General features: G+C 38.2%; 1 protein-coding gene across 2 annotated transcripts in view; it reads right to left on the bottom strand.

The window, feature by feature from the left end:
* Positions 1-14,459, bottom strand: part of LOC117154980 (zinc finger protein rotund) — a 248,618-nt gene that overhangs the window by 86,151 nt on the left and 148,008 nt on the right. For both annotated transcript variants that reach the window (XM_033330489.2, XM_033330488.2), the window contains one exon: positions 10,979-11,154. In XM_033330489.2, coding sequence (XP_033186380.1) covers positions 10,979-11,154 — 176 coding nt within the window. The remainder of the gene's footprint in view (positions 1-10,978; positions 11,155-14,459) is intronic.

The raw sequence follows: 14,459 nt of genomic DNA, 5'->3' as shown, positions 1-14,459 counted from the left end.
TACTTTCTAACAGGTGGTTTTTTCTAACAATTGGAGAGTTCACGACTTGAACACGATCCTTGTTCTTGTTCCTTTTTCAAGAAAGCAAGCGATGTTTGAGCATTTTTGACTAATCCAAACAAATAATCTGGTCTAGAAAGTGTAGCAAATTATCATGTCTGGTATCGTGTCTTCGCGTCTAATAAATTATTTGATCAAAAAAGAAAAGACGTATTGTTTCTAAAAAATTTGGGAAAGAACTTGAGAATACGTTATTTTATGTGCTTAATATTTCGATATTTCCATTTTTGTGTCTGCTAAATAGCGCGAGGAAGGGGCAAACTCGTGGAATTTTTCCGAGCCAAATTTCACCTCGAATTCTTTCGGAAGATCGAGTATTTTGATCTGGATCATTCCGGTAATGGAATGATCGCGGCTGCGTTTAAATCGGCCAACATGTTAGGAACAAATCGTCACGAGATTACCAGTCATCCGATAAGTGTAACTAAGCGGAGGCACACGTAGCTTAGTAAAAAGAGACACGGTTGCAAGAAACACGTAGCCACGGACGAGTGACTAGCACTTCGATCGAGGATGCGAATAGAACGTGATATTACGGATCGAGCGAAGAAACGATGGTAAAATGCATCAGCCTAAGCAGACGTATAATTTGAAAAATTGTACCATTTCAATGCCGACTGAAAAGTTTGAATGTTGCTTGCTGAATGGCGAAGAAGATTCGCAGCAAAGACAGAGAAACGGTGACAGGGAAAATGATCGAGGAGATTTGTATTTGGTGTAACGAGGAATTATTATGGAAATGGGTGTCGCGAACGAGGATGATGAAGCTTTAGAATTTTGCAGCCTGAATTTGGTATCCTTCGAAGATTTGAACGTTTAGAAATTCAAAGACGTGGAAATTGGAAAATTCGAAGATTTGAAGATTTCGCAATTCGAAAATTTACAAATTAGAAAATCGAAGCATCGGAAGATTTGGAAATTTCGCGAATTACAGCGTTCGTATATTTAAAGACGAAGAAATTCAAAACTGTAAATTTCCAGCGCTAGGACTTTTAAGATCCTCAGCTTCACATCCAAATTCCAATAACTTCAACGTTACGTTCTAACGAATCGAACGTGCAATTCGAAAATTCTGAACAAATGTGAAACCTCGATTCCTAGGCTTTCGAAAAACAACACTCTTAAATCATATCTGAAAGCATGTAACTAAAACTTCGGAGAATCGCGTCGCAGGGTCGAAGAACACGACTGTGGAAGACATCTTAACATCGAAAAGAGGGGGGGCACTAATCGACTGGGCTGTCATTTCGCAACACTGTAATCTCTTCGGCGTTGTTTTCCCCTCGATCCGGCGTCCTTCCAGGAGCGGCGTGTACTCTGCCGACCAAGCAAGCGAGAAGAAGAAGAAGAGGGGACAGGGAATAAGAAGAAATAGGGAGAGAGAGAAGAAGGAAAAAGAAAGGGTAAAAAAGTGGCTGACTGGTGAATGAAGCTATGCACCTCCGTGCCCGGGGGGCCCCGAGATTCAAGTCCGGGGGCTAGTGTACCGTGACGAGCACAGCATCCTGCCTCATCCTCCTTTTCCATCCTTCTTCTACTCCTTCGTCATGTTTCTTTCTCCGATCGACGATTTCTCGAATCGTTGCCTGTCCACGGAATCATTTTACTCTAACTTGGCATAGTATTCACACTCGTCTTCGTGTCCTTCTTCCTTTAATCGTTGTATTTCGTACACTTGTAAGTTTATTTCGTACTAGTTTGTACTATAGATCGATAGCGATCAGATCTACTTTCAGTCTCTTCAAATCTGTGTGAGTGTGTACAAATTTTCCACTTGGAACTTTATTTCAAGCTAAAAAGTTCTGAGACGCCTCGAGTCTCGCGTTTACGAAAATTAATGCGTTTCAGACCCTGTCGTTAATTATTGTTTCTTTGGTTGGTTATTTAGCCAATAGAAACTGGTGCGTATGAAAGCGAATACTCTTGAAACATTTTAGTTTCAGAGAATTCGAAAAGCCAGAATCACTCCATTATTTCTTAAACTATTTCTTCGTTACTTCTTAAAGGTATCTTCCTTTTCTCATCCTCAACTGCTTCCTAAAAACTTCCTTCCACTTCTTCCAATTTTACTCCGCTTCCCGTTCGTTTTTCCTTTCCTCTGTAACTTATCACAATTTCCTCGAGAATCAGTCCTTCCTTTTCGATTCACTTTCCCTTCGACATCTATACCGCGATCCCCCATTCATCGACCTCTCGATTCACGATTCAAGGGTGCAACCTTGACGCGCCTCGTCCTCGTTCTTTTCCGCTTCCATCGATTCCTTCGATCGGTTTTTGCCCTCCTTTTCGATCAAACCGCTCGATTTTCTTCTGTTCCTTTTCCGTTTTCGCAGACCATCATCATCCAGGCCTCGATCGATCGGTCGATCGATCGTGAAACACCACAGTGGCCCGCAACGGGAAACCGCAACGCGGATCTAGTTAACCGCGCCGCGGAAATTATTCGCGGAATAATATCGGCCGCGAGTTTATTCCTCGCTCGGCTTCGCTCGCCTCTCGAATCATACTGAGGTAAACGCACCTCCGTCACAGGAAATATAGCATAAATTTTGACGTGGCGAAAGCTTTGTTTCTCACAGTAATTTGGCTAAAAAATTCGAGTCTTTTATACGTTTCTATATCGTTGTTCAGATATGAGAATATATGACAAATTCCTTGGGCTTTGCGCTATCGATAAAACGCGTGTCACACGATTCGAGGAAATTTCTCAAGAAATTGATGAGTTTCTTAATGTATTGCGTAATGTGAATGTAGGATATCGAATGAGTGTTTAAAGTGTATGAAATATCGAACATAAAAATAGGAAGCAAAGAGAAGATACGTTGAAGAAGGGAATTTCAGAAATGGTAATAAATGATGAATAAGAAATGGACCGCGATCAGCGATCGCGTTACTCTCAACTAGCCTTAATTTCTTTTACGAAATCGAACTTTCAAAAGATTTGATCGAATTAGAAATTTTGAAAAAGTGCTATACCGATCGCTATTCTTTGAAACGACGAATCGATCACAATCGGTAAACAGGCTAATTTCAATTTTTAATTTCTTTAAAAGAAATTTGCCTTAAATACTCTACTATATATAATGATAATATACAATATTACGTATAACATTTTCTAATATTCCGCCATGCATTAGATTGTAGGAAAAGTTTCAAACGTTTGTAGTAAGAGAACAAAATGGATAATGCGTAATTCAATAAAATAATATAAAACAAAGAACTCTGTGCGTCTATTATTTCCTTACAAAACCAAAGTATCGTTTCCTTATAATACTTTTGGGACAACCTGATATAGACTACTGTTACAATGTGTATGTGCATTATCCCAGACGAAATCGAATTAAAAACCTCAAGAAAATCCTATATCCTTTTCAAATTGACTTTTTCCTTTTGAAAGAATAAAAAAGCGAATACTTGACGAAACAATGCACTGAATGCTAAGTATGATAAGCGTGATTAATATTACCGCACCGCCTACTCTTCGTCTCCATAAACTCGAAATTTACGATTCTGCCAGGCTTCTCTTCAGCTGGAAGCTTAATTACAATAAGAATCATCGTCCGGCTGTAAAATAATACGTAACGAACGTGGAGCAGCGTCTGACGCACCGTCACATATCGTTCCTCGTAACGCTAATTATTAACTATCGTCGAAAGTGAACCGCCTCAACGATGGCGGCGGCCTTCTATGACTCTTTTCCTTTTTCTCTTTACCCCTCTCTGCACTGTTCGTCTACGGTTTCCTTTTTTCCGCCCCGCGGTGGAACTGTTCGTTCCTTGGCGACCGTCTGTCGCGATGACAAACTTGCTGAATCGTCTTCTTCCCCATAATCAAACTCCTGCTATCGTTCTTTAAACGATCTCATCGGCTGATTGAAGTTTAACGTGGCTTCCTTTTCTGTTTTTCCACTTTACTTTTTAACCGAGTTATGTCGCGATTTTATTGGCCGTCCTTCAGGAATGTTGATTTTCCACGATAATTTTTAATACTTGAATTAATTACGACAGGAGAATACGAAAGAAAAAAATGTTGTTTGATTTTATCTTTTCTTGTCGGATCTAAAGTACACGATATTTTTTCGTTATTACGTTCAAGACTAATAGTGTCTCGTAATATACAACGAGATTCATTATTCTGTACAAAGTTGCAGGTGTTGAAGATTAAGATTAGCTGAAATAACCTTACCTTAGCCTATTAATTAAAGGCTAACAGTATCTCATAATATACAAGTTTGATTATTCTGTACGAAGTTGCAAGCGTTGAAGATTAAGATTAGCTCAAACAAAGCCCACATTACCCTATTAATTAAGAAATAAAGAATATCTGACTCTATCGTAAAGTCATTTCGGCCACGAAGAGACGCGATTTATCGCGTGTTCTCGAAGAAGAGAAGCCTCTTCTTTATCACTCCCTCGGATATCTTCAATTCGACAAGAAGCAAAGACAAAAGAATTTCCTCGTTTTTCCATTCCCCTAATTTCCTACAAGTTGACGAACAAAGAATACTTGCCTTTGAGGTGTTAAAATTTTCAGATTAAAATTAACGCTTACGACCGACTACCTTACCCTAAAAATTAAAAAATAAAGGAAAACCCTGCGGTTCTAACGACACGGAAACACGGTTTATGATGAGAAGAACGCTATTCTTTAAATTTACCTCCAATATATGCTCAATACCTTCTCTTAACCGAAGAATATTTCTTTTTAAATATGTTACCTATTAAGATTAATTCAAGAAATCCTAGATTATCCTCGTCATTACAGAAACATTAAAAAATAACAAAAGTTGGGTTTTGTCGTAAAACCACCTTAGCTAACAAAGAAGTACAGTTATTTATTTGTTTATATATGTGTGTGTGTGTACAAAGAGTTAAAAAGTACAGAACATTTCTCTTTATGGTGTCAAGTGTTATCTTATCTTACGCCAATGATTGAAAAGTACAAAATGTCGAAAAATCATTTCTCAATAAAATCACATTCCATTCATTTTTAACGACAAACAACGACGACGCGACCCACCGCGTGTCGTTTATGAAGAATCTCCCCCTCTTTGAACTCCCCGCCCGTCCCTCCTACCGCTCTATATATTCCATTGCTTCCCTAATTCCACTAATTTCCCATTAATTAAGAAATAAAGAACATCTCAAGCAGGCGTTGAAGATTAATATTAACTCGTATCGCCCTGTCTTAACCTATTAATTAAGGAACGAAGAGTATCGAACTCTATCGTAAGATGATTCCAGCGACAAAGAAGCACAGTTCATCACGGTTTCTCGGTGAAGAAGGGCCTCTTCTTCGAGCTGCCTTCGATACCCTTAATTCGATACTAGTCACGGCCCGATCCTGTGGTCGTCGGCGTCGATAATTGAGGAAGCGGCGGCGAGATTAGCGAGTGGGGGGTTGCAGCTGCTTCGTTATTATGATTTTCTTCATTAAATGCCGATCAAGGCAACGCTTTAATGGCTTTCTGGGTCTTATCAGCCGCGGCAAATAAGACGAGCGCTACTCGCGCGCATAAACCCGATCGTGTGGAGAGAGCGAGATACGGCGACCCGCTTATTCGTCAGCCGCTTATTTCAATATTACAGTGTAATAAATAGCGAGCGAACTCGCCGAGGATTAAATCGACGAAAATTACAGATTCCCGGCTACGGGAGGGCAGAGGGAGGCAACAAGAACGGCAAAGAGAAAGGGGAGGGGGTCGGCTGGCAAATTACATAGATCTCGCGCAACGGTATATTCGTGTACCTGGGCATTTTTCTTTCACTTGTGCTCTCTTCAACGCACGGCAAAACGATAAGGGAGCGTAGCTTCGATGTGCTTTTACGGTGTCGTTATCGATGGGCTCTGCAGTACTGGAGCTGTTCGAATCTGTTGAAATTTCAAAGTGATAACGAGGTGGTTGATGTTTCCACGTGGTGTGCTCTTTGTGGTTTTGGCAAGCAGAATGTTATAATTTACAGTGTCGCCGAGCGATTACATCTTGTAGGTACAGGTTTCCTCTATAGGAATTTAAAAGCGACGATGAGACGGTCGAGGATTTTACACGGCACGTTTTTCGTGCATTTTGGAAGTAGAATTTCTTAGAAGATTTGTCAGGAGTTCCATCGAAGAAGAATCTTCTGAACGTTTCGTTGCGGCAAATTTCTGCAACAAGTTTCATTAGACGCTTGGTCGCTCGATGAAAATCCGAAGATGATCGTTGCGTAGAAGTTAAACGCTCGTTTCTCGAGACTGCGATGTCGTCGACGTTCTTTCACACTGTGACTCTGTCAGGTGTTTCGATCGAACAAGTTCGAAACACATTGCGGTTGCACTTTGCTTCTATCGGGTGATTCTTGAACCGTGCCACACGCATTGAAATTATGGCTTTCTTAAGATTTCCATCCTGAAACCTGCCCTCGTTCTGTAGCTCTGTAAATAATCTTCTCTGTACGTTTTGCATTTTTACAGATATCACAAGATATTACTTGTTTATCACACCACACTGCTTGTATATTATACAATTACTACGTGAGTAGCATTATTTTTTTTCACACACGTGAACGCGTTCAGATATAAATTTGATAGCAGAACATTTTCTGGTGCTGCGTTATTATTCAAAATTGAAAGAACGCATATGGACTTTTACGAAAGAACGATTTGAAAGAAACAGCGAAACGATCGAAAACCGAGGTCGATGCCAGAAGAATCGCCAAATCTCTTCGTTACGATATTCCAATTGAAGATCATGTGCTTACATAAAGTTTCGTAAAAGAATAACCGGAGAAAGAAGGATATCTGTTTCCCAATTTTCATTCTCCGCCACTTTTGAAACGAGGAAAAACGACGCTCCAATTCCATCGATCGATATAACTTATATCCACAATATTTATCGTTTGTTACGATATTCTGCGAAATCCACGCATTCTTCCATCGTGCGCTCTCTCTCGCGCCTGTTCGCTTAATGGCAGACAATAATTGTTGTTTTTCAACGGAAACAGGCAAGATATACGTGTCAGATCATGCACGATGTGTTTCACTGGCCTCCGGCCTATGATAATCTGTCCTATTCTATAAACGTTCGGTGAATATCATTAAATTTTAACGATCCATCTTATGGTACGTTGCGCCGCTCGTCCTTCGGTCTCTCTAGTTTCTGTCTCTTCTTCGCCTTGTCTCTTCCTCTACCAGCCGATTCATCGTCGTCCTTTATTCGTCGCTGCGTTTCAGTCTCTCGATTTATCTTGTAGATCGATGATTTTTCCTTGGGCTACGTGCATCATTTCTTCCCTCGTATACGTTTTCTTGGATGTTCTTCTTTTGGAATTTTACTTTTTTTTTTTTGTTTGATTTTATTGCGCTGTGCATTTTTATCATTAACTTCTCTTCAGGCGTTTCAATGTTGGGAGATTAGGCGGTAGCAAATGTTATTTTAATTCGAGCATACTTCGTCTTACCCTTGTTCATCATACACTTTCATTTCCTCTTTAGCTTCTTCTCTTCCTTTTTGCTTCTACGCGTTTCTTCTATTTTCCAGCGTATTATTTTTTATTCTCTTCTTCTATTATTTTTGCTCTTATTTAATCTTATGGCAGCCACTTCTATACCTTCCTTATCGTAACGTTTCCACTTAGCTTTTATATCATCTTCCTTTAAACAGTCGTCGAGGTTTCTAAGAAACCTGACGCTGCAAGCTTCATTATGCATAATTCTCATTTCCCGATTACGTTTCGCGAGCTAATTTTATGCTACCAAAAAATCCCTCATTTCGCTGGACATCATCGATTCAACTAACTTTCTAAATTCTACGATAGTTGCTAAACATACCAAAGAAAATTCTAGTTTTCTCTCAAACATCCTCGTTTGAGAGAATCGAAGCTTTCTTACATTAATCATCTTGAAAGAATTTCAAATTAGATGAATCCCTTCGAACAAGTACTTTTTTAATCAAATTAATAAGATACATAAGCCAGTAGACATTTTCAAAATCCTGATCAAATTTTCACGATCCAACATCTTTCTGTAGTTTCATTGCGATAAACGCTAAAAATACCAAAGATGAGAAAGGGAAAGTGCGACTCAAGTTTATAAGCTTCCTGGTGTAGACATTTAGAGGACTGCAAGACTTTTTAAAATCTGTAAATGGCCCTATAAAAGAAAGAGTTAGAGGTACATCTTGGATGGATGTACCTGGGTATTTGAAATCCGGTCGTAAACGTAGCGGAAAATCGTTGGTGACAGCTCAATTTCCGAAAATCACCTTTCAACCCTTTCATTACCTACTGCAACAGGACGAACGATACCGTTCAAAGGTTGACACTTCTGCTTCTCGACTTTCCTATATATACGATCACGGCGTTCTTAAAATTAAATTCTTAAATTTAACTCCATTTCGATCTTATACATTTTCATAGGAAGAAATCGAACACGGTTATATGGGAAATATTGTGAAAGTGATTTATCACAGTGATAATCCAACGATAATCCAAATCGTTCTCACACAACACATAATTAACTATACCAATTAGCGGAGATACTTAATTCAATCGTCAAATAGACTTACCGCGTATTAATCTTCATTCCGTAAAATGAGATCACAATATACAGAAAGGAATAATAATAAAAATGAATTTCTATTCCTTTCTCATAAACGTTCCAATACTTTCGCGAGCAAATATAACTTCTAAATGATGTTGAACAAAAATGTTTCCAATCATTTGCATTAATTGTTCGTAGGTACGAGGAAAAGGGAACTTTGATTGGTGCACATAATTTTTCCTCTTTCGTCCAATTTCCCTGAATCGTTAACGCGGCTAATTGCAAACACTGGCAAGCTGCTGTGCTTTCGTGTGCTTTCGCGATTAAGCAAAATCCCTGGCTTCTCGACGACACGATGTAAACGACAAGATCCTCTTCTCGACAGGCGGCGCGGCTCCATTTCGAGAAACAGTCGCGAGCAACCTTTTTCCTAAACTTGAGGATCTCCGACGTTCGGGGACGTACTAGACCTCCGGCTAGGAGGGAGGCACAAATAGAAATAAAATCGATACACGTCCGGATGAGATACGTGCAAGACGAAAAATGTTCGGGCCCGAGGAAAGCTTCTTCGAGAAGAAAGAGAGAGAATGGAATTTATGCAGTTTTGTCTTCTTTCTTTTTCTTTTTCTTTTTTTTTTAGGGCAGATGGAGAAATGGAGAGACTTGAGGGAATATTCGAAGTATTCTTGGAAATTAAGATTAGACAAGGAAAGCGATGAAACATCTTTACAGAAGCATTTCTATATTTTTGCAATTACATTGAAGATTATCATAATGGATTTATGAAGATCGACCATGAGGACTTGGACCATAAAGAGGGATTATTAATTAGGATTAATAATTAATTAATTTATTAAAGAGGGATTAATTTGATAGAAAAAATACGATAAAGGGAAAGTCACAGATTTTAGGAGAATTTATTCCAAACTACTGTTGATTATGTACAATATTTATATAATATTATAGTTCTTCAAGTGGCGAAACCACATCAAAGGGTAAATTTATAATCTAGTTGACCATCATACTGAATGGGCGATACACATAGAAACTGAAATAGGCTAAATTGGTCAAAGAAAACCGCGATATAGAAATAGTAAGAAAGCTTTGAAGAATTTCTGCTCAAATCCTGGAATCCTGGAACTCAAATCCTGTAAGAATTTACCTTGAAATCGTTCGCTTTTCGATTGAAAAACAAATGTACTTGAAAGACAAAGTAGGAAGCACGAAGTTCCTGGTCACAGAAAGCGAAAAAAGAATGGTAGTCCAAAATTACGCTGGGACAACTGACAGGGTAAGAGGGGAAATTAAAAAGGAGAAAGGCTAAGGGGGGCGGTATCTCTTTTCGCGTTTCCACGGCGTATTCTAACCAGGAACAGTAGAAACTGCTTGCTGATGTTTTACAACAGTGGCGAGAGCCGAATAACCCTCGTGGCTTTGTTCAATTGCAGTGGAAACAACGCAAGCCTGCGGCGAAAATCACTACTATACGCACAAGGCCTAAGGGAACATCATAAAGCGTTAAAACACCATAAAATTACTCATTAGCTGACGAAAGAACGGGACCGTTCAATTACATTTTTATATCCATTTTTATGTATTTTTTCTAGATAAAGATTAAATAAAATTAACAGTTATCTTACCAAGTTATGCCTGTAATGGTAATTGGTGGGAATGCAATTAAACAACTAAAACCTGAGTAGGAAACTTCCTTAATTGTTATTATAGATATAAGATAAATTATTATAATAGAATATTATAGAACGATATAGTAGAATAGAATACAATACGATAGAAATATTATGCAAATTACGGAATACGATTATCATCTAGGTAATTCGTTAGGAATTTTCGCGATATTTTATGTAGAATCCGAGATTTTCATCTCAGAGAATTGTCGATCGAATAATAATTTAATGTAATACGAGGAACTATATTTTCGCGATTGTCTATTATCAATTACCAAAATTATCCGACTCGCGTATTAAAAAATCTTCACTTATGTTCTAAATCAAAAATAAGCTTTAATAGTAGTGTGAAATTTTCTCACGGTGGTCAAAATGTGCGCATTCTATGTATCTGAAACACTATACCTGTTCTTCTTAAAACTTCTCCCTATAATTTTTCTACGTAGGTTTTCCTGAAACTGTCTATCGATAAAAATTATTCCCCTAATTTGCAGAACTTCAATAAAATTGTGAAACCCCCGAATCCAGAAACATGATTTAGCCATAAAATAATATACATCAAAATGCCAATATCGTCAATGACCGCGTCATCGATGCGACGTTACAAAATGCAAAATGAAAAATGATAAGAATAAAGACTCGGATCTCTGAGTTAAAAAATTAGAATAGAAAGCTAAAATAGGAAGAAAATTAGGACATTTTCGATTACTTACCTGTGGACACATCTTGCATTGGTACTTTCTCGGCGGATGAGAGTGTGGTCCACCTAAATGGGGGTTCAGATGCGACGGATGAGATGGTTTCACGGTCAAAGGTTGAGGAACCACCAGCAGACTCGCTGGAGGACTTCCGCTACTGGATCCCCCGGCGCCTCGATATTGTTCGTCACCTGTAATCAACAAGCAACGATGCAAATCTCGTTGGAAACGCTTCAAGTATATATTTAGTTCTTCAAGAGCAAGTCTAACTTGCTTCTTTATAAACAAATAATTTATGTATGTCACGCGATACCAATTAAGTCTGTTATGTATGATTCATTTAGAGAATTTTTTAATTGTATCTCTGTGTTAATCGATAATAGAAATAGTCGTGAAGGTATATTAAAATAAGAACATAAAATTGAAAGAATTTTGTTATTTAAATAATGTACCTGCATTTTAAGGCTGCTTCAGGCTATTTTTTTCTCCAATATACGTTAATAAAACATTGTGATCAATATTAAGTATTATTACCAAGTATTCATTTTAATTGTGGATTAACACGTTCATGCTGGCGTTGCGTATGGATTATTATTTGAGTGCCGTTATTATACTATTATTTAAATTTACAACTATAATATTTTCTAGTTACTAAACGAGCTATATTCTTGTTGGTACACACCGACTGATAGAAGATTCAGGTATGAGCCACCGGTGGTGCACGCCGCCTGATGGCAGGTTCGAGCGTGAGCAACCGGTGGAACGCGCCGGCGTGAACGTGTTGATATCCACGTTCAAAATAGACGTCAATTACGTTGAACATTATTCGGGAAATAAAATGAAACTTGATTGTTTCAAAGTTCAAATATCTTTTAATCTAAGAAGCGAATGCTCTGGAAATGAAATAATCTTTCGAGACCACTTTTTGCCGCTTTGGTCTTTGATATATTCCAAAGAATTTTATTGTCGATAGGAAATAAATAGATTAATATCTAAAGTATTTATTAATTATATTAAACAAACATTATGCAGCGTGAAATTCGATTACCATCGCGATCAGGTGGAAATATTAATTGGCGAAAAATTTCTTTTGCTCGTAGGACTGTATAAATATAACACGAACGTTAGAGTTATACGTGTTTTATGATCGTGACTAACCAGATTAGAAAGTCACTATCGCAACGAATAGATATTTAGTTATTAAACTGGTTCGCTGGTTTCGCCAGCGTTATTGAATCAGAGAAATTTCTGCTGCCATTCATCGCGACAATTAATACGATATAATACGTCCACTAAGTGGCAACGACAGAAAAAATGATAAAATGTTAACGTATCAGCGTGAACGCAATGCAGCTAATAACAGCGTAATTCAAGGAATTCTGCCTGCGTTTATCGTAACGAGTGATCTTGAATAAAAAAGATTATAATTAGAGGGCATTATGCGATGCCGCGGAAATAAATGTCGTTACAGAAATGCCCGCGGTATCTGCCTTCGTTTCTTTTTTTTCTTTTTACTGTTACGAAGATGCACAGTTAAGATACTTTCTTCTATTATCGATAAATAACAGATAATAAATCCACGTAACGTGATCTCAATGAAAGTTAACACACATGTTACGGCACATAATAATGTTTCGTACGATGTTAACGACTGGTTCCAGGAAATTGTAGTTTAGAAAAGTAAAAGTTCCCAGAGCAATCATCGTTACGAGATAATTACAATTTGTAGAAGTTTTCGATAAGAAATAAGGAATCGATCGTTTCAAACGATCTCTAGAACTTTTCCTTCCAATTATTACTGTTCGATCTACTAATCTAGAATTATCGAAATTCATTTTGTTCAATCACTGTACAATGATTTGCACCTGATAACGATACTCACCTTTCGATTCCTAATACCAAAGAATTTAAAGGTCCCATACTATTCAGATTATATTTGCTCGGGAGATATTTATTAAATCTCGGAATAATTAAATCCTCGAACTGAATTTTCAATCTTTCCCTTACGATCCCTACTTTCGAAGAAGAAGGTCGAATATTACCAAGCTGCTATGTATAATCTTCAAGAATAGTATCTAAATCACTGTATTACCACTTTCAAGATGGTATCTAATCATCAAAACTCTGTCACCTCTCAATCTCTATAGAACTCCAACACTTCTAATTCGAAGAAAAGTCAGATATTACCAGAATAACATCCAATCACAAGAAGTCCCATTAATTTTACATAAATTTCAAAGAGAGGTCGATCCCTACCAAATTATCTCTCCAATTTGAAGAAACATCAAATATCAAATAATATCAAAATCCTACATCGAATATTTCAATCACTAAACGATCCTGAAGAAATGATCCAACCGTCAAACTCCCATTACCTCTGTATAAATTCCTGAAAAAGATCGCAACTCGTCCAACTATTTCCTCCTATCAACCATCGATTAAAACAAAACAAAATCAAAAAGAAAAAAGGGGAACGGACGTAATAATCCGAAAACTCACCTCGAAGCAAACAATGTCCCTAAATCTACTACATTCTCCGATTGAAAAAAGATCCTCTCGACCAGGAAAGACCTACGTTACGTTCGATCGACGACGATAAAACCCGGACGATAATTGATGGAAGGTATACGGCGCGAGATATGAGGAATTGCACCGGTTACAAGCAAACACGCAGAGAAAGAGGCACGCGGATCGAGACTGACGCAACGGCGGCTGGTGCGAGGGGCAAGGATCCTGGCAGGTTGCAAGGACGAGTGATCCTGCATTACGAGTAGCTGTCATTAAAGGCAAGTTCTCAATATCGAGACCGAGCCACACGGCGAGTACAGGTGCATCCGCTCGGTGTGTGCGTGCGTTGTTCGATCGAGCTCTGTTTCTCCTCGTTCCATCGCTTCTCTTCTCCTCGTCTTCTATTAACATTTTTCTTCCTGCCTGCTACCGGTGGTCTTCAAATCGACGTGATCGCGAGAAGAAAGTTTCGAGTTTCAGAGCGGTGTTTCTTATTACGCGTTTCTTTCCCTCGACATGCGTAGTCGAGAGCGAATCAAATGGAAATTCAAGCTTTTAGACGAAGAGCCATGCTTCTTATCATTATTTTCGTTAATCTTTCGTTTGCGGATCGTTGTGGGGATCAATAGGAGGATGTCCAGTCTTACGAGGTTTCCAGTTTTTCGCTAGTATCGTTGGATCAACGTATAGGTCAGTTAGGTTCCTTAGTTTTGGGCTGTTTAGTTTCGATTCGTACCTTCTGACGATTTTCTTCGTGTAAAATGTAGGATACAGATTAAATTGCACTACCACGGAATTAAGTTACACAGAGTATCGTAAGTTAAATTGACTTTGGATAACAAAAGTGTTTAGAAACAGTCGCGAGTTACGTACTAACAGACGATATTATTTGAGGGTTAATATGTAGTGGTTAATAAAAATATATTGGCACTTTTGTGGAAAGAGATTTTTGTATTTTGTTCTCGATATGTAAATTTAATTAGAGCCG

The sequence above is a fragment of the Bombus vancouverensis genome, chromosome 12 (assembly GCF_051014615.1).
Source record: "Bombus vancouverensis nearcticus chromosome 12, iyBomVanc1_principal, whole genome shotgun sequence".
Taxonomy (NCBI): domain Eukaryota; kingdom Metazoa; phylum Arthropoda; class Insecta; order Hymenoptera; family Apidae; genus Bombus; species Bombus vancouverensis.
Note: the sequence above shows the minus strand (reverse complement) of the source record. Positions and strands in the feature narration are given on the sequence as shown.